This window comes from Pholis gunnellus (assembly GCF_910591455.1).
Source record: "Pholis gunnellus genome assembly, chromosome: 11".
Taxonomy (NCBI): domain Eukaryota; kingdom Metazoa; phylum Chordata; class Actinopteri; order Perciformes; family Pholidae; genus Pholis; species Pholis gunnellus.
The window spans coordinates 1,158,246-1,178,250 of record NC_136538.1 but is presented as its reverse complement, the minus strand read 5'-3'; the positions used below and the strand labels follow the sequence as shown (position 1 = coordinate 1,178,250).

General features: G+C 42.6%; 1 protein-coding gene across 5 annotated transcripts in view; it reads right to left on the bottom strand.

Moving 5' to 3' along the window:
- Positions 1 to 20,005, bottom strand: part of birc6 (baculoviral IAP repeat containing 6) — a 112,558-nt gene extending 92,553 nt beyond the window's left edge. For all 5 annotated transcript variants that reach the window (XM_079168464.1, XM_079168466.1, XM_079168467.1 and 2 more), the window contains exons 1-10: positions 19,600 to 20,005; positions 16,652 to 16,833; positions 13,743 to 13,880; positions 10,542 to 10,735; positions 7,879 to 7,990; positions 4,387 to 4,469; positions 4,080 to 4,305; positions 3,777 to 3,946; positions 2,186 to 2,244; positions 327 to 1,991 (exon numbers count right to left, since the gene is read on the bottom strand). In XM_079168464.1, the coding sequence (XP_079024590.1) occupies positions 327 to 1,991; positions 2,186 to 2,244; positions 3,777 to 3,946; positions 4,080 to 4,305; positions 4,387 to 4,469; positions 7,879 to 7,990; positions 10,542 to 10,735; positions 13,743 to 13,880; positions 16,652 to 16,833; positions 19,600 to 19,810 (3,040 nt within the window). In that variant the 5' untranslated portion in view covers positions 19,811 to 20,005. The remainder of the gene's footprint in view (positions 1 to 326; positions 1,992 to 2,185; positions 2,245 to 3,776; positions 3,947 to 4,079; positions 4,306 to 4,386; positions 4,470 to 7,878; positions 7,991 to 10,541; positions 10,736 to 13,742; positions 13,881 to 16,651; positions 16,834 to 19,599) is intronic.

Here is a 20,005-nt window from a genome sequence, read left to right as displayed (position 1 = left end):
CTTTAAAGTACATTTAATCATCTACCATTTTACTTTCACTATCTTTTTTTAATTTAAATCCAAATGACCAATTCACATTCCACCACTAAATGCTAAATGAGTAAAATCAGAGCCAAATCAGTATTATATTTACATAACTTCATAAAGAACATACAAATAAATATAGTAATGGACATCAAACAAAATGCTGTTATTGACTTTTGCGTGTCAATAATTGTGGTAAATAACAAACAACACACACACACACGTTGAAGCCAGCCTATCCATCCCAGAAGTTAACAGGACTGCTGTCTGAAGGGAAACAGATGCAGGAAGGAAACACTCACCTTTGGTACAGGCACAAAGGCGATCAGTCCCAGAGCAATAGGTAACTGAGACAAAGGGGTCAGTCTCCTCTGCTGACCCTTCCTTCTTAGACGGCTCCACCTTGGCCAAGACCTCCAACGTGGACAGGTCCAGTATCATAATGTACCCAGCCCGCGTGGTCACCACCAGGTGGCCTAGGCCTGTCACCTCTAACCGCTTGCACTCTTTTTGGCCCAAGGCTGAGGTGGACGGACAGGTGACAGTAACGCTGCTGCTGCTGGTTGTGGCTGCTCCACATGCAGTCCCATTTCCAGAGCCAGCCGGCGCCATTCCAAACCCAAATGAGCCCTTTTTAGATCCAGAGGGGTGCGCCTCCTCAGGAGCCTCTTCACTGTCATCCTCCCTGCCATCAAGCACATCTGGAGGAAGCAATATAAGAGAGGTGATGGCATCACAAGGGTCCCAGATCTGCTGCACCTTGACAGGTTCCTCGTCCAAGGTGACAATACGGGTGGAGTAATTGAGTTTGTAGAGTGCAAGATAGCCTCCACTCCCACCACTTGGGGACCGCTGCTGCTGCTGCTGCTGCTGGTCTCCTGGGGGCAGAATGAGGGGTGTCTGAGGCGGTGACCCCCCCGAGTGGTGCCCTTCCACCCCATTGGCCACTGAGTGTAGGGGGTCTCCTTTGCGCTGGCTGCAGAGGGCAGAGTGCAGGCGGTTGAGATTGTTGAGAGCCTCCACTTGGTTTGTAGCGCTCAGAGATTCAGCGCTACATGGCTGCAGGCCGACCAGAAGGTGCACACCATCCCAGCAGGGCGTGATAGAGTCCACGTAAAGATTCTCCTCTTCCAGCTGTTTCGGCAGCCTCAAGCACTGCACCAGAGCTCCTGGTCGAGGCGGGGTGGAAGCAGTGGCTGCAGCCAGCGTGCTCCATTTGTCCGTGTGGCCGTCTAACCCTGCCAGATTAGTTGCTGCATCAGCAAACTGCTGAATGTAAGTGATGGGAGGATCCTGAAGAAGAAGCTGCTCATGCGTGTCGAACTCCATCTCTATAATCTGTGGCACAGTAAAGCCCTCCTCATGGAGCCCCTTGCTCATCAGGTTGTTCATTTGAGCAAACACCTGCCCTGAGGACTTGTCATCCACCTCTCTAATACTGTACAGCAACAGCACGGGTATAGTCCTGCGAACAGCCGGCAGAGAAGAGGGGCTTGGTGGTTGGGAACCTACTAGGTTAGAGAAGATCTGCTCCTGGGCTGCAGTCTGGGGGTTGCAGGTCTCTATCTCCATGGGGCCCTGGTCCAGTAGAGGTCCAGGATTTAGGAAGGGCTCAGGCCCCTGAGTCCTTAGGGGACCATCTGTGGTCCTGCGTGTTTTAGCTGGGGTTGTGGGTGGGGGTCCAGCCATGGGGGTGCCTGATGCTGAACGGTAACTGAGCAGGCCTCCGGCCAGCAGACAGGGGAAGGGAATGTTGTGAAGGTCAGGGACCTTATCCTTTGCTTTGGCCTGGCTGTGGGCCTTGGCTTGGTTAAGTGAGGGGTTGGCACCCAATTCCTCCAGGTCCTTGACCGTGTCCTCCAGCACACTGGCCACCACCTCCCACTGGAGCTTCTCTGGCTGCTGGAGAACACTCAGCGACGTAACCCCTAGGCTCACGTCCATGCTTTCCCACTGGGACTGCTGGCCTGGAACAGAGGTAAAAGAAGAGGGCTGAGGTTTTTCCTGTCTAGAACCTAACACCAATGAAGCATGGGAAATGCTATTTCAGTGAGGCCTAACATGAAGAGGTGGATCGACATGGCTTTAGATATGATTCATCCAAATTCAAACAACAACAGCACCACCAGCCCTTAGAAAGGACAAATTCAAGTCTTCATACCTGTTACTGACTCTGATCGGGAATGCTCATCACTGTCTGAGTCCTCCAACTGGTCATCACTGGAAAAGAAGAAAAAAAAACATGATGAAACACAAACTGAGAACTGTGACTCACTCACACACACACTCACACACTCACAATAATCTGACTGAGTGGCTGTGTTACAGTTTGTGGCCACTCTCCTTCCATTCATCCACACTTTTGTTCTTTTTTTTATTATAAAAGTTGTTTCAGAGATCATTCTGTGGCACAGCCATGCTATTGAGGAGTTTCTCACTAACAGCTTGAGGCAACAAGGAAATCAAAATGATACATTTCTAAATGAACAGGCGATAAATATCTTGCTGAATTGTCACCCTTGATGTGAGGTCATATTCGGCTAGTTGAGTTGACAGAACAGTTACAATCTATGGCCTCTGTAGCTTTGAACAATGCAATGACAGTTGCAGGCGAAACCTGTACCTTTACTGGTACTGACCAAGAAATAGTCTGGCATATAACATAGTAAAAAGGTTTTTGTAGGATTTTGTATGAAGATAAAACATCAGATTCAGCTTTAATAGCCGTCTAATCTTTATAAACAGATTCAGCATTTATATGCAGAACAAGAGATGGGATGCATTGAGCCCACTGACTATCGTCTGGAGATGATTTGGATTTCCATTGGTATAAAATTAGCTTGTGAACTGGAAACTTGTGAAATGATCCGGTAGTACACGCTGTCTCTCAACTGCAGCTACAGTCTCACATCTTAAGTTGCTAAACGGACTGTAAACAATAAGAAGCTCACAGAAAGGAAGTCTTGACCTGGATATCTGCTGGTTACACCAGAACCACAGAAATATAGCTCCTTGCCCCAAGAGGCTTGTCTGTCATCTGGCCGATAGCCGAAGTGTGAACACATACTCTGGCAAGAAATCTTCTTTCTTTGCACACGCAAAGTACATTCCTGACATGTACACACCAGCCCAAGATAAGAGAGGCATGCAGGTAAAAGATATTTGAGTTTGGACACTACAAAGTTTACATTAATGTTATCATTTTATCAAATTTCTGTGAGAGATGAAAGTAACCAGATACATGTACTCCTGTGGTAGATAAATAATGTATCAAGGCAGAAAAGTTACACTTTCTGTATTTCTCTCCAGCTATTACTCAGTCACGTTTCAGAGAGTTTGGAATCTCATGATGAAAGGTCTTGGAGGACTCTTTTCATCTGGCATGAGTGCTCGTGGCCGGTGCACTTTCCACTTCTGCAGCTAGGTGCCTGAAATATTCGTCAGCTGCTCCAATTAGCCGCAGGTTGAGTCGTCTGTCCCAGTTCAATGTGTCTTGCACTACTCTATCTCATCACAGTTTAGGTCTTTGTAGCAACACTGAAGTGATCACTCAATCTCTATATCCGACCTTCTGCTCGCTCCAGCCTTTCAAATATAGCAGCAATGACCTAACTAACTTTAGCCTGCGAGGTTTTCACTGAGGAAACGTCCTTCTCTGCTGTACAGCATGGGGACATGTTTCCATAGCAACCTCAAGGATTTATTGTGTGTGTATATACTTAAATGAATCAGTGGGTGTGTGTGTGTCTCACCTGTCTCCCTCTAGCTTGGGCAGGTCAGAGCAGGAGGATGACTCCTCGAGCCAAGCCAGAGTTGGTCTCCGAGACTCAGTCAGCTCATGGTGGCTCTGCTCACCACCGCACAGAATCAGCTGCCTCAGGATGGCCGGGTCATACGGGTTGATGTCAAACTTCAAGTGCACCTGTTCAGCACACAATTACACACTCTAGACTCTGGGTTCAATACTAACACGTACCGTCTGACGCTAACACTTTTGAAGGTGAAACACAAGAGAGATGATGCAGTCTCATATATTCACAGTTAGATGCTCTGACCTTCATCATTTTGGAGACATCCCAGATACAGATCTTGCCCCTCTTGGTGGCAGCAGCCAGAAACTGCGGGCAGCTGCCGAAGCCATAGCAGGCGATCTTGTCTGAACTGTCGGGGCTGTTGGGAAATTGGGCGGGGCTGGTGGCCAGTGTCACTGACAGCGGCACGTTCTGTGTGTGCTCGCCCTTCACAAACGGACAATTGGGAGAATGACGCTCATGTTCAGACCTGTGGGTAGTGAAGAAGTGTTGGTCATCAATGATATGTTATCGTAGATAAATGAATGCATAATTAATGATCTCCACTCACCAGGGCTCATCTGTAGGTTCCCAACAGACCAGACACACACTGCAGGTGAAACACATGGCTCTGTCGTCCCCTGTTGAGGCAGGCTATGGATAGACAGGGTAAATGATTAAGTTATTGTAAATTATAATCATCTGGACCAAGATGGCAGAGGGCGCACAACACGTCTCTCCAGATTCTGTAAATTAGTAGTCATCTGTCTATTTGTTTCACATCTGCACACTAAGAAGAGTCTTGCATACATGTCATATAGCCGACAAGAACTTTTTAACATTGGTTTTATCTGCAATTTCCTGATTAGACATAGGAGGCTACCAACTAAGAAATGTTTGCAGGTTGTGTCAAGAACAAAAGTCAGGGAAAGAGAGGAGGGCTAAGAGCAAAGCTAAAACTAACTCATCATCGGCCATCTCTACACAGCATTTTTCTCCCCATTGAACGGTCTCTGGTGAACAAAATGGATGAGCTGCAATGGCAGATAATCACTCATAAAATAATTATGGACTGCAGCATCAAGATTTTTGAGGGAACATCACTCAACAGTGATGTTCCCGATAGCACACCTGAGCTAATGTGGCGCTACATCCTCCAGGCCGATAGAACAGCAGATCTCTCCAGTAAGACCAGAGGTGGGCTACTTTGCATTTATGAAAACAAAACTTGTCACAAGGAAACCGCTATCACCAGTTACTGCTAACTGAGAATACCTCATGGTTAAGTGTGGACTTTTCTATCTGTTCAGAGAGTTCACATGGACTGCTGTGACTGCAGCATTTCCCCCCCGGATGCTAATGCTTAGTTTGCAAAGAAAGGGCTGCATGCTGCCACTAGCAATCAAGCAGTGGTGGGCCCTCAGGGCCAGCAAGGCCTTCTCTGCTGGCCTAAACAGAATCACAAAGATATAGCTATTTTATAATTTTTCATAAATACACTACATGTATTCTAATTATTTTTCCCATTATCTTATGTTCTCATTGCACAGCTACTGCCTTCCTCAGTTGCTCTGCTTCCAGTGTAGCTTGTTTTAAGTAGAGCTTTTATCCAATCAGATTTCACCTCTGTGTCTCTAGGTAAGAAGAGAGGCCCTGAATCCCTTTGCCGTTTAAGTGAATGGGGACGATATTGCAGAATCAGATCACTTGACAAAAGCTCGATGAAATGCTCGAGGATTTGGTGTCAAAGCATAAAGCAAAAGCACCCATTTGGCATTATTTTGGATTTGAATCCAATGTTAACAGTGAACCTGATAACGTTATTGAGGCAATCAGTAAACTTTGATGAAGGTGGCAGTATCTGAAGGCAAACGCACACCTTCAAGTGCTCCACCCCTGGATATAAGTTTCTGGGTGTCCATATCTCCATGAATCTTCTCATGGACCCTCAACACTTTGACCCTGTTCAAAAAGGCAACCCAGCATCTGAAGAAGGTCCATCCGTCTCCTCCGATTCTGGTGAACATCTACTGCGGCTACTGGACCGGAAAGCACTGCAGAGGGTGGTGAAAACTGCCCAACGCATCAGCGGTTCTACACTCCCTGCTTCCCGCTGAGGCTGTCGCACAAGCGATGCCTGCCAAGTGTTTGCCATCCTCCCCTCTGGGAGGCTCTACAGGTCTCTCTGTTAAAGGACCAGCAGCTGTTACCTTGCGAACTCTGCATCACAGCGACACTGTTCATACAGTATATATTTTAATGTAGGATTAATTACCCCCCAACCGTTTATATATAACCCCATTTTTGCACTTCTCGTTAAATGCTAAACTGCATTTCATCGTTTCAGTACTTGTACAGTACGTGCAATGAATTCAACATTGTATCTAATCTAATGGTTGTTGCTGATGGAGACATTAACATTTATTGTTCCTTTGCACAAACACTGATGCTTTCTATAGCTTTAGGTTGTTGGCATGACACCAAAGCACACGAGTCTTAACAAGAGCAGTCTCCATGGTTACATTCGGTTAAATGCAGCCATGTTTCTTCCTCTAGCTCAGGGGTCGGGCTCTTCAGCCCCTCTGTTGCGGCTCCCAGAGTCTACATCCACACTACTACAATCTCCGTCCAAACGGCGTTTCAGCATCGATTGAGATGATCTCCATCCAGACTAAAGCGCCTGAAAAGGAATATCACGTGACGACATACACTGGGCATGCGGTTGGGTGCCGATTTAAACAGGAAGTAGATTTGTTGCTCAAAGCCGCTAACCGTGGGTAGATCCCAAGTCTCTTAATTGCATCCCCGTTTCCCTCACTTGTGTCTTTTCCTTGCGTCTTAGTCCCTCCAACCAAGGATGCATGGAGAGAAGGAAACCATGCGAGGAGAGAGGAAATATGTTTTAAGAGACATGAGACGTCCTTTCCTCTGAAGCGTCACGTGAAGCGACGTCTGTTTCTGATGACGGCGGCTCTGATCACAGCTGGATCAGCTGTCAGTCGGCTTTAACAGCTAGAGAGAATTTTGAGAAGTTTGTGTCTGTTCACATGATCACTGTAATTAATAACTAATAAAGACACAGTGATCATCACTGTAGAGGTGTTTCTCTCTGTAGCCTGTTACCTCTTTAACAAACTGTGTTCTGTTTAGAAGTGCAGGGCTGATTTCTACCAATGGAATGTGTTTTTCTTATTTATTAATTATTTGCGTTTATGTTTTGAAATTCTGTTTGTAAAGTCATTAATTAACCCAGAATATGATTATGGTTTCTCTTGACTACTGGAATTTATTTATTAGGCTCCATGTTTCAGGTTAAACTTAAATGATAAAACTCATCAAACCCGACACTCAGGAATGATCAGCCTCACGTGACTGAATGAAATGATGATAACTGATGTAAAAAGTGTCTCTTCTCGCCAGCTCTCTCTGACTTTAAAGATCAAGAAAAGACTAATCTTTCCAATAAATGAAGAAAGTTGTTTGTGGTCCTTTTGTTGTTCAGTCTACAATAAACATATTTAAACCAGACGGTGAATCCGAAAACTAATCAAATATAAAACTAGAGTTTAATCTGATCTGTCTTCACTCTGGTATGAAACTCCATTGATATTTAGAAAAAGCTGATCAGTCTGATCAGCTGCAGCATCCTATCACATGAACAATGAGGGGGCGTGCCGGCCGTTAACATGCTTCCTGGAAGGCTGTTCTCATGCGTCCTTGCTCATGGCTCCTCGGAGATCCCTCCTCGCTCCTCCTCGCTAAATAAGAGCTTTGGGACAGCCGTCAATATGGCGGCGCAGAACAACTTCCGGTTCAAGCGAGGAGCGAGGAAATGACAAATAAGAGACTTGGGACGTTATTTGGTGGAAAAATGGCAAAATGGCTCTTTGGATAGTAAGGGTTGCCGACCCCTGCTCTAGCTGAATAGTGTTCCAGTGACCTGAAACTCCAACAGGCTCTACTGTGCAGGCAAATGGCCCTTTGACAGCATGCAAATAACGAATGAATATATAAATGAGAGTAAACAGATATAAACTGAGTTCTGAGTTCTCTCACAACCTACCTGGTGGTAAAATCCTGCTTGAGCCATTGGATCAGGCTGAGCCCACCTGTACCCAGCATGTGGCCACGACGTAAACGTCTCCCTCCTGTTGGCCTCACTGTACATCAAAGATCTGTCGACAACAACACATTTTACAATCATGCTGGTGGGGAAAGTGTCACAGTAGCTGTTTTGTAGTGAACATGTGAAATCTTTGACATACGCATAGCTACTACAAACGCTACTTGTAAAGGGAACACTAAATGGCCAACTGTGGCTGAGTGGAGAGCAGGGCCGTTTTTCAATCAGAGGGTTGGCGGTTCAAACATGTCGTTGTGTCCTTGAGCAAGACCCTTAACCCCAAAATTGCTCCTGTAGCTGTGCCTACGGTATGATAGCATCTGAATTGTAAGTCGCGTCAGCTAAATGTAATGTTCGTTCCTGACAGGACTAACCTGGAGAAAAAAATGAATTAGTCTGCACAAACTAATAAATCATGCTCTCCTATTAATAATTAGCACACAAATAACTTATTTGTTCTGTTGAATGATTTCAACTTTGCCCTAGGGGTGGATGATATGACCTAAAACTTATAGGATGGTATTTATAGGGGATTTGCGGTATTACAAAATTAAAAGAGATACTCAAATCAAAACATGATTCTATTGCTTTATTGGCTATGTACGTATGTTAATAAAGCAAAAAAATACTTGAATGTGTTTATTGGCTCCAAATAAGAATGAAAATGAGCTATAGGCCTACATGCGTTTTGAGAGGCGGAGTCTGCCCCTTAATGAAGATAATAGGATTCATTCAGAGTTAAAGCCATGCGTTTGTTTTGAGTGAACTGGGCCTCGTTTCAGAAAGCAGGTTTAACTAACTGTGAGCCTAACCCTGAGATGGAAAACGCGGAGTTTTCGGTTCAAGAACAGCTGATCAGAGTTAGTTCACTCTGAGTTAAGTTCATAAATGGGAATGAAAAAAGCCATCATCAATGGAGCTCCACGGGTAAACAACACGCAGCCTCCACTTCAATTCAGTGGAAGTAGAAATACTGATGTATGTAAGATATATACTGTGTACATGTAAAAAAAAAAAAAAAGAGTCAATAAGTGGCACAATTAGGTTTTATTCTCTATTGTTAATTCATAATTTACCAGACTATAATAAATAGGTGAGAACACACCATTTGTCCCCGTATTACACTGATCTATAACTCTAACCATGCTTGTCAATTGTTTGTTACCATACCCACCATGTGTTCTAGAGGCTAAAGGGGAGGCACCCAACCATTTCCTCTATTTATATACTGGATGATGTCAGCAGTGATGTCATAGGGTCAGACCAAGTATGGGGGGGGAGTAGAGTATGTACAGGTAGATGTGTAGGTTAATCTGTTTTACATTGTTGTGAGTGTATAGCAAATTGTAACTTATATAAAAGTGTTGGCTACCTAAAGGGGTGCTGTAAGGTATAGCTTTTGTCTGTTAACTATTGGAGTCAGTAATTGGTGTCACCTGCACTCGTGGTAGGAACTACTGTAGAACCTGCTGATAGGAGGCTCTCTATAAAAAGGAGATGACTTTGACTGTACAGGGGGAGAAAGGAACATCAGTGTGTAGCTGTGTGCATGCGATTAACTTACTTTATGATGAGTTGTCTTTCTGCAGTTAAGCTAAGTTAACCATGTGTTTGTATTTATGTTTGGTTACACTTGTAGCATGGCACTTTTGTAAATAAATCACCTTTTTGTTTATAAAAACTCCCACTCGCAAAAAGAAGGACATGCAGAGGTTTGAGCCGAGGGTGACTTTATATTTCAACGCCAGGGCAAAGAAATGCAGTAACTTTAGATTTTCCTGAGTAACAAACTAATATCCAGGCCTGGATTTTAAAATACACATCGTAGACTCTGTTGGACCAGTACTGTACAAAAGACACGTGGACCGTGAGCAGCGCGGCTCAGCTCAGGACGGCTCATCTACAGATTTGGCGTGGGTCGCCTATTTTGATGAAAGCGGTAAACAATATAAATAGATAAATAGATTGGAAAGGAGGAACATTTAAAATATTTTAGTGTTACATTGATATAACATTGTTTAACAGGCTGAATACTAATCAAAACTGCAGTTAATCCAAGTGGCTCATTTTGACAGTCCATGGCCTCACAACTTTCACGATTTATTTATGCTTTGCAATAACGTCGGTAACATAGTGACAAAGTGGTCACACAGTGCAATTTAGTCATTTGTGCAGGCTCAATTTAAGAGCACAAATTGGAAGTCAATGCACTTCAACTATTACATTAAGAGTAAAGATGTGTTGTGTGCATGAACTCTTTTAACCTGGAGTGAACCTGAGGTTTTGTTTTGGGAGTTGTCCATTTGTCGAGTAAGAAATCCAGCCTTGCTGATTGGAATATTTCTATGAGCTGCATGAGTAATTCCTGTGCAACAACATACTAGGTGTTATCTCTTTATGTGCATCCACTTTAGGAAAACAAATGACGCTACGAGGAGAGAAGAGTGGGGAGGTCTTTCATACTGAAAGACAAACCAATGGCATTGCTGGTGTAGAACTGATCATCTCCTCTGTGGTCTTGCAGGTAAACCTACATGTGTCACGCCTTATGCTTAAAAACCACCAACTCCCTGAGGAGGTGTATCTGTTCCCTGCTTGCTCACCTATCTACAGAGCGCCCGGGGCCCACCCCAAGCTCAGGCCTGGCGCTTGACAAGAGGTAGGAGAGCCTATCCATGATGGAGGAGGCCACAGACAAGGCAGCTACGTTCTGGTTTATCTTCTTCAGCTCATTGACGATGGCCCCGGCCACCAGCTTCAGCATGTGGTGGGGAAGATGGAAGGTCACTGTCGCCCACTGAAAGAATAAAGGAGATCACAGAGTGTGGAGAGGTGAGTTTTAGGATAGCAAAAGAAAAAAAAAAAAATAGCAGACACTGGTAGTTAATTTCAATACATGATGACAACTTAGTGTTCTCATTACACAGTAATGTAGCTGCAAGAAGGAACTGTCTGCAGCAATGAATTATTGTATTGATAGAAAATCAAGAATTATAAGATTAACCATGTTAATTTGGTCATTTCTTCATTTTTGCGCAACACCCCAAAGTAAGAAACATAACATTAATTTGGCAAATTTCAGGTTTATCCACTCGAAAGCTCAGTTTTGAGTGTGAAAAATGTCGCTTAGTGGGGACGGGGAGCTAAAAGGGACAGAAGATGATGTTAGTTTTTTTAGGACTGTTATGTAAGCAATAGCCCCAATTCAAATCTAACAGTTTTGGAGTAACAGTTGAGTACATCTGGTACAGTGGGGTAGATAAAAATTCTATATTCATTAGGTAATTTTGACAAAAACCAAGGCTACACAGTTGGCATGGGTAATAACAAAAATATTTGAGAAAATAATCTAAATGACCTTTCACACATGACGCAGTTTTTAAAATTCAACCCAAGTTAACTTTTGACGCAGCGAAAAGTCATTGTGGCACCGCACAGGCCGTTGGAAATAATGGGTTTTCCACTGCAGTTCCACCATTCTGTGTAAAAGGCGCCTTAAAAGTAAAAAAAGAAAAATTCAAAGTTCCTTTACCAATACCAAAAAGAATAACAAAATACTGTTTATGAGAGTCTAAATCTACTTAAAATAAGGTGGCTTTTGCTTGGTTACTTCTCATTCTCAAATATCCGTAGAATTAGAACCACGACACAAGTAGAATCAAAATCAGTCAATATTGTCAACATACAGTTACAGTCTGAACCACGTCCCTGTCCAGGGTTTTAATAATTTACTGAGAAATCATAATGCTGCGAAACATTAAAACCAAATCATGGTCTGTGTTTACCGCTGCACTGTAGTGCACTGTCGGACAGCTGAGGCAGGATGAGCTCTGAGATCCACTCACCGCAGTGCGTTCTGCGTTCAGTCCACTAAAGTTAATTGATCACGGATGGCGTCGCTCTCTCAGACGGATAAAGAAATTGCCAAATATACCTGGCTGGCCCATCCAAGTCTGTATGTGTGAAACACTGCCTTTGTTTCTCATCGCTTTTACATTTATATTGAATTACATTTAATTTATTTCACAAAACATACTTTTGTTGGACTACAGACTGAAACGTTCTTCTCATTGAGTAGGTAGGTTTGTCTCGTCTCTAAAAGAATCGTACTCATGTGAAGGGTTGTATCAAAGATTGTGTCATACATTTGTATTATTGAATTTGTGCTCATACAAAGACAGTGTCATGAATTTAAAACAAGTCAGTCATTTTTTGTATGAAGATGTTTTTGTTTCCCTGGCACAAAAGGGGAATAAATAACAGCAAGTACAGAGCATCATCAGTATCAGTTATCGGACAACTTATTATTAAAACAGGTTTCGACCTAGAATTTCACAATCGGTGCATCCCTATTTTTTATGTTAATAACCACGATAGATGTCTATGACAAAGTAAAAGGATAACATTAACAACTATTGATAGTTTACACTGTCTTTGGAGCAAATACAGTTGGGACATAGGTGAAAATAAAATAATAGTCTGGACCAGCTGCTGGAACAAAATAACAAAAAGGATCATACCAATATGGATCTTTGATGATCGGCAATTGGTAACATCGGCAAAAAAAACAGTGATTATAAGATTAAAATGTCGATTAACAACTTCAATTTGAGTTGGTTTACAGCCAGGTGGCCAACTGGGACGATCACAGTAAGGCCCTCTGATCACTACTCACTTCATCAGATTGGTTTGTTTTAATGGAACTTGGCAAGTTAATCCACACAATTAAAATCAGTCACAGAGCTCCCTAACATGACTTACTAGCCATTAATCAAGGTAAGACTCTGATAGGAAAGGACACAGGGCGATACGTTTCCTTTTCTGTGCTTGATTTGGAAACGTTTTTTTTTTTAATTTAGGAACATTACGATTTTGAGGTAAATGATTTTAAAAATACGAATCAAATACTGTTTCATGACACGATTGTGACTTATCTAAGGCCCTCTGCGTTGCATCAACAAATAAACAGTGTATAAACTATTTGTTCTGAATAGTTTGATCTGTGGTCTCTAAAGGCCGATCAGAAGAGACGATCTAATGACACAAAACACACCAGATCACTTCTCTATGCGCCGCTGAAATGACTTTACTGAAGTTAAACCTGGCTTCAGCTTGAGTGAGTTGTTCAAGGTCAACTAAATTATTCTGAGAAATTAGAGGTATGTTCGTGAACTGTCACATATACTCCATAAAGTCTGTTAAACATCTACAGACAAAGTGAAAGTCAAATTGTTGAGTCTCAATTAATAAGATGTTGAAATGTTACAATAATCTATAAATTATTAGGAGGATTATCCAAATAAAGACTTACCTTATCAATAGTTCAATAAATAAATATATAATGAGACAGGATAAATAGAAGGCTTCAAGTAGACATCGTAATCCTTATCGGTTGATACTACTTCCAGTGATCGTCGCAGCCTTAAGGCTACTGCAGTGGATTATACTGTACAAGTGTTCATGTTATTGTGTCCACAGCTAGGACCCTAACCTACAATGCTGCTCTTATTTTGCCCAAATGCGGTCAGAAGTAACCGCACTGATGGGGAACACAAAAAACAAAGGCATAGCATAATCCAGTACTCTGAATGAGCCCACAGTGGGGAAACCTTTCTAGTCTTTTGACTGGCTCTTCTCATGTGACATCCCATACACTGAAACACTGCTCTTCACTTCCAAGTGTGACTAATAGCTAAATAAAGAAAAAATCCTAATATGTTGATATGAGGACAAAAAGTGAACATATATTATTACAGGATTTAACAATTAAACAAAATCCCCTTTCGAAAGGTTGTCAGACTAACCTTGGCCACTTTGTGATTGGCTGCCGTCTCGTGTGAGGTATTCTTCAGACCTTCTTTGAGCTGGGTGATAAAGAGTTCATAGCCCTCTGTGTTAGACACATCAATCTTCTCCTGACAGGCTGACAGCATCTGCTGGGCCTAAAAACACACAAACACACATATTAGTTATAGTTTTCACTGCCTGGGTCAGGCATTGGGACTGCCTTCATCACAAATGAACGGTCATATGGGTTTTTATCTGATGCATGATAACGTGACTTTACATCAGTGCCTGTAGTCAGCAACAACTAAACTAACTAGAGACTCCAACAAACAACTTGGGTAGCAGGCCACACATAAGAGTGAAACACTTTATTGAGCATCTGCATGTGACGTAACTACAACATGTTTTGTAATAGTTACAATATATTCCCCTGCTTTTCCTGTAAATAAACAAGGGGATGTCCACATTCAATATTTCTTGCCGAATGCAAGAAAGCTCTAACCAAAGTGTTAAAGGACAGGTCCACATTTTTTCCAAGTTTAAAAACAATACTCAGGTACTAGGGGTGCAACGGATCACAAACCTCACGGTTCATTCGGATCACGGTTCTTGAGTCACGGTTCGGATCATTTTTCGGATCAGCAAAGAAAGAGGGAGGAGTCAAATATAACTTTGCTTTCCATTTATTAATTAAAGAACACTTAAAGCAAAGAACTTTGGGCTATAGTCTTACATAAAAACACAAATATTGAAGACGTCCAATTTGAAATAAATAAATAAAACATTCAAGAATACTAATCTCTGTTAAGTTTAAGTGCAACATGAGGTATGTTGAGACCCTCGGCCTTTGATCAATATTGAAAGAAAGAAACAGCCAGTGAGCTAGCTTCCACTGTTTCAACTGAACTGCTCGGCAACAACTTGGGTCTATGTTTACTTCCTGTCAGGTTATGTCATTCAAATACACAATAATGTTTACCATTACTGTGAAATAGTCTACAAATTTACATTTTTTATATCTACATAGTCTGGGGAGAGGGTAGACCTTTCTGTGGTGACTGGGATATTATTGGGCCTGTCTAGCTTCCACTCTGCTGCTTCTGTCAGCACCTGCACCAGGTGTGTGTCTGTGTGACTCTCACAGAGGGGGCGTGTCTGCAGCACCGGACTATGAATCTCCACTCCGCCGTAATGAAGTGAACCATCACAGTCAGCCGTTGTCGTATGTCTCTCTTTAAACAACGCCTACATACCGTAACGCTTTTGTCCACCGCCCTCATCCCGTCATAAGTTACAGGGAAGACAAAATGCTCCCAAACCTACGACTTAAATGACGCTGGGGGATTCTGAAGCTCCTCCGCTCGCCATGACTTTCACAGTTAAATGCTTTTAACCTGCTCTGTTCACGTGAACACACTACTGCTTTATATCTGCTCACTGACACTTTGCATTGATATTCAGAGACTTGTTACTTGAAAAGGAACAGCAGCAGTAACACTTTATTATACACCATGATGATTAAACTGTAAAAAAAATTGCAATTGCAAAAAAACTCAATTGATCCGCGGTTCACAAGTGTGCCGAACCGTGAGGTGTGACCCGAACCATGAGGAGGTGTGACCCGAACCGTGAGGAGGTGTGACCCGAACCGTGAGGAGGTGTGACCCGAACCGTGAGGAGGTGTGACCCGAGACCCGAACCGTGAGGAGGTGTGACCCTAACCGTGAGGTGTGACCCGAACAGATCACGGATCGATCCGTTACACCACTATCAGGTGCCCATATGAATATTGAATGAAAACAGTCAACATGTGTAATGTGTGTTGAATGTCTGTCACTGCAGTGAGCTTTAGTTTCAGGAAAGTGCTCAAATCAATTGAACAACTAGTTCAAGTCAAATCACTGAAGGTAAATGAACTCTCATTTCATCAAAAGCAGTTGAGCTGCCAGCTGAAGAGTAAGAGATGAAAGCAGATGAGATGTCCACTGATTCCCAAAGGACTTTTTCCAGCAGCGGTGCTGAACAGCACGAGTTTCTTTTCTTGATGCCAGGCGATATTTAGCCAGTCCATTGACACGAGTAGGGCTTTAGTTATTTACAATACAAATCATGTCAAAGTGTCGAAACATTGTTGATAAACCAGAAGCCTCATAAGTCACATCCTGTCTGGGAGCATGTTATCCTCCTGGGCTTCTGGAAAAAAAAATTGGTTGTGTCCCTAATGTTAGTTGATTGCTGAGGTAGCAAAAGTTATTAGCTGTTGCCACATTACAAACAAGTTGCATTTAACGCAAATCATAACAGAAAACATGAGCTAGTAGAAGCCCACACCATCTAGGCATTAGCCTAACGCTACATTCATTAGTCAACCCTAAATTTCTTCCAATATTTGCTCCTGACATTTCTACCACTGGACCACCCCCCACAAGCGGAGACATTTTGACAGTTTATTGATGTAACATTCTGGCTTTCTGTGTGAGTTATATTATGGAATAATATTTTTGGATAATAGAGTTTAGCGGTCCTTTCCAAAAGACAAAGTTTGTACCCCCTTTGATAAAAAGGAGTTGCCTATCTTGGAGCTGTATAGGGATTTGGATGAATACTGTATGTGGTCAAACCTGAGCAATAACTATACACAGTCACTTATTTCTTTCAACAATGAGCATTTTTGACACCATTATTGGTTTAATACTGGGCTATACGCTACACTCTAAGTTTATTGCTGCAGTTATTAAAATAGAGTGGGTGAGCGTGAGGAAGGTTAATGTAAAAGTAATGTGAGGGAGAATTTGAACCTGCTGAGCCTTTCATATACCCAGATTGAGCAGTTTATTCCACTGAACAAAAGGCTTAGTGTAAACACATCTATCCAGGCAAATATCAGGTGACAACAAGCATCTCTGTAAGGAGCTTCCTCTCTTACCTCTGTGACCGGCAGCTCCAGCTGAACCATATCCTCGGGCTTGGCCACTGGAGGCTGGAGAGCTGTGTCCAGGAGCAGGATGCCGTTCAAGTCCTTCCTGCATCCCACTGCATAGTCGTCCACAAAAAGCACCTTGTCCACTGCTGGAAAGTACTGACACCTGACACGACCGCCAGGTTTAGCTGTGACAGGAACAGAGGACAGCAGACAGTGTCAGGAGGTTTGAAGGAGAAAGTGACTACCTGAGAAACCTCAGTTATTCAACATGCTTGGTTTACCATCTTGTGCCAAACAACTCAAAGCCAAACATTTGTTCAGAGAAACGAGTCTGACTGGCCACCTTTTACACTGATAGCATCAGTTGTTTCTCTACTGTCTGGATAACTGGACCGACTATTAAAACCTAAAAGCTTTTCTTAGCTAATTACTAATTAATACAAACATCATTCAAATTCATTCCATTTCTCTACGTCACTTTAATATTGTTCTGTTCTTTCTGTGGAATTGAAAACACAGATATATTTACCAGCAGTTTTTAAATTGTATTTACTTTAATTCATTGCAATGGGTTTTCACATTACAATAAATAGTGATTTGCGGCTTCTTTATAATATGAGATATGTTTTCAGCAGTGAATTCCTGTCTCTTAACTTGCACAAAACACAGCCAGGCACGAAAGCTAAGGTCAGCGTTGGTTCTCTTATAACCTTAGTGACAATAACTGGTCACTGAACAGATGAAGTTAACAGAACAATGATTTAATGAAGCAGATTTCTGTCTTGAAATTTACAAAAACATTGTTTTCACTTGGAGGCAACAGCAAAAATGTAGTAACACATTTGTTTACAAAACTTAGCCAAAGTATTGCATTTTCTGCTACACTACAGTAGCTTGTGCTCATCAATGTCTAGGACTGTAGCGATTCTGTAAGGGAGGCTTTTAAAATAATGCCCTATGATAATGAACAATTAACACTGTAGGTGCGCAACAGCACAGCCAGACTGCTCCTGTCTGTACCTTTAACTCTCTCACACACACCATTTTTTTTCACCATGATACCGTTACAACCCTAAACAAATCTGGTTTCATGCTCTGTATTGGAACTATGTTAAATGACATTGTCCATAAAAAATTTAATTAATTCTAATTGAAATATGACACAACCATCAATCCAGAGAAGGTTCAACTGGGCTAAATGTTCCATCAATCACAATCAACAGACATCTGAGGACGACAGACACGACAACAGCCCTGTTTTAAAAAACTGGGAGCTTCTGCTGAAAATGACCTGAGATTAAAGTAAACTGAAAGTAAATTCAACAGAAGATCCAACAGCTCTGTGTGGATGCAAGTCCATTCCATTTAACTTTTAGAGGGTTTGTATAGCGTCACGTTTATGTACACTATGAACATACACAGCTTCCATGGGAGAAATATTTTATTAATATTCTCCTAGCTGGAGGCGGGGTACATCCTGGACAGGATGCCAGGTAATCACAAGGCCAACACATTCTAAACAGACACGGGAGCACTGTCTGTCTGCATTACCGTGCTAATCTTATTTGCAGCATAAACCTTGCTCTAAAAATTGTTTTTTAAAGAAAGGTTTTGTATGGTGACAGTGGTTGAAAGACTATTCCAACAATGTATAGCACTTTTTAACTTTGTTTTGAAAATTGCCGTTTAAATAATATTATCATCATTATTACGAGTATTCCATCAAACAAAAAGATGTTCATCTCCTAAAAGTCCTACTTTACCAACAATGTTTCATCTTAAGGTCATCTGAAACAATCCTCAAATGGGCTGCAGCCTGTCAAACACAATCGCCAGTGCAAAACAGCAGTTCTATAATAGTACAGTAATTATGTGTTTACTGAAACTGTTTACAATCAACGAGCTCATTAACAACAAACCTGAGTACTAGCTAATGGGGGAGCTATGGTCTTATTCCCATTTCAAGAATGACTCTATATTGCAGTAAACACTTGGAAATATAACTGTTGTTCAATGATAAAAGTCAGGGTTAAAGCACAAACACTGGCATCCATCTTCAGATTAGCACAATTTAAGATGTAAACAAATGCTAACTTCAAACCCCTGTCATAGGATACATGCTATGATGATGTGTAAACAAAGCAGAGTTACCAGGTCAGTGTGGAGCGCTGCTTGGGAAACTAATAGCCTAGTCTTTGGAAACATAATATGCAATGTCCTGTCAGTAATTACATTATGACGGGACTTTGCGTGCAGACATGAAATACCAACACAAGGGGTTTTTGACTGAATTAGCCAAGAGAGCCCCGCATGCATGTATGGCCCCAATACACCAACTCTGCACCACCCAGTCAGTTCACTTTCAGCATCACACCAATGCTTTTAAATGGTTGACAGTATATACACCATAGGCTGTAAGTTAAGCAGCTAACGTGCCGCTAGCTAGCTTAGTGGCTATCACCGTAATTCCCATGTACACACTGCACAACCTTTGGCTAGGTAATGGTAGGTGTGCTACTCTAGATGCAAAAGATATGAATTGTAATTATAACGACATATCGTGACTGACCACGAGAATGACAGAAACTGACAGGAAAGATTGACCGGCTAACTAGCGCTGTGCTAAGTTAACCAGCTAGCTAATAGCTTGGATGGTAGAGGCATGTAGTAAACAGTGGCGAACACTAGCGTTCAAGAAGCACTAGTTTAAGTTGGACTACAAACAGATCAATGTCCAAAGACGGTAAACAAGCAGAACGAATCCTGTTTGCCAAATAATCTAACTAACGTTAGGCCCACAGACAACTGCTTGGAACAGCTAGCGTTAGCCTGCTGAGGTTACAACTCAGCCTATGTCGCGTTTAACGTAAGTGTCTGTTGACAACCAGTGGTTGGTTTCTCAAAACTGAAACTGTTGGTGTCAGGGCATGACACGGGGCTCTGGTGCTTACCGTGCAACGCTGAAGCCTGGAGAATGGCCCCCGAAGTGCCGTCAATTACTTTGATACTGCCGCGGCTAGTAACGGCCAAGATAGTGTTGAGGGCCGGGTGGTAGGAAAGGCTTCGCAGGCCCTCCTCGTCGCAACGCAGGCAACCGTCTCTCAGTACAATCCAGTCTGAAGGGGTGGACGAGCCGGAGCCCGGCGAGGCCGCGGCCGCCATCTTTCCTTATTTTTCCCTTCCCTTGCTTCTGTGGTTTGTAAGGATTAAATAATACACGTAATACAGCTAATTCTAAGAGACTAACTCCGAACTATCACTCCTCTGCCACTGCTGACTCCTTATGCGGCTTCTTCTCCTCCGCCCGTTACCGCAGCAGCGGCTATTCACCATCAGCGCTGAGGAACTCCAGGCTGA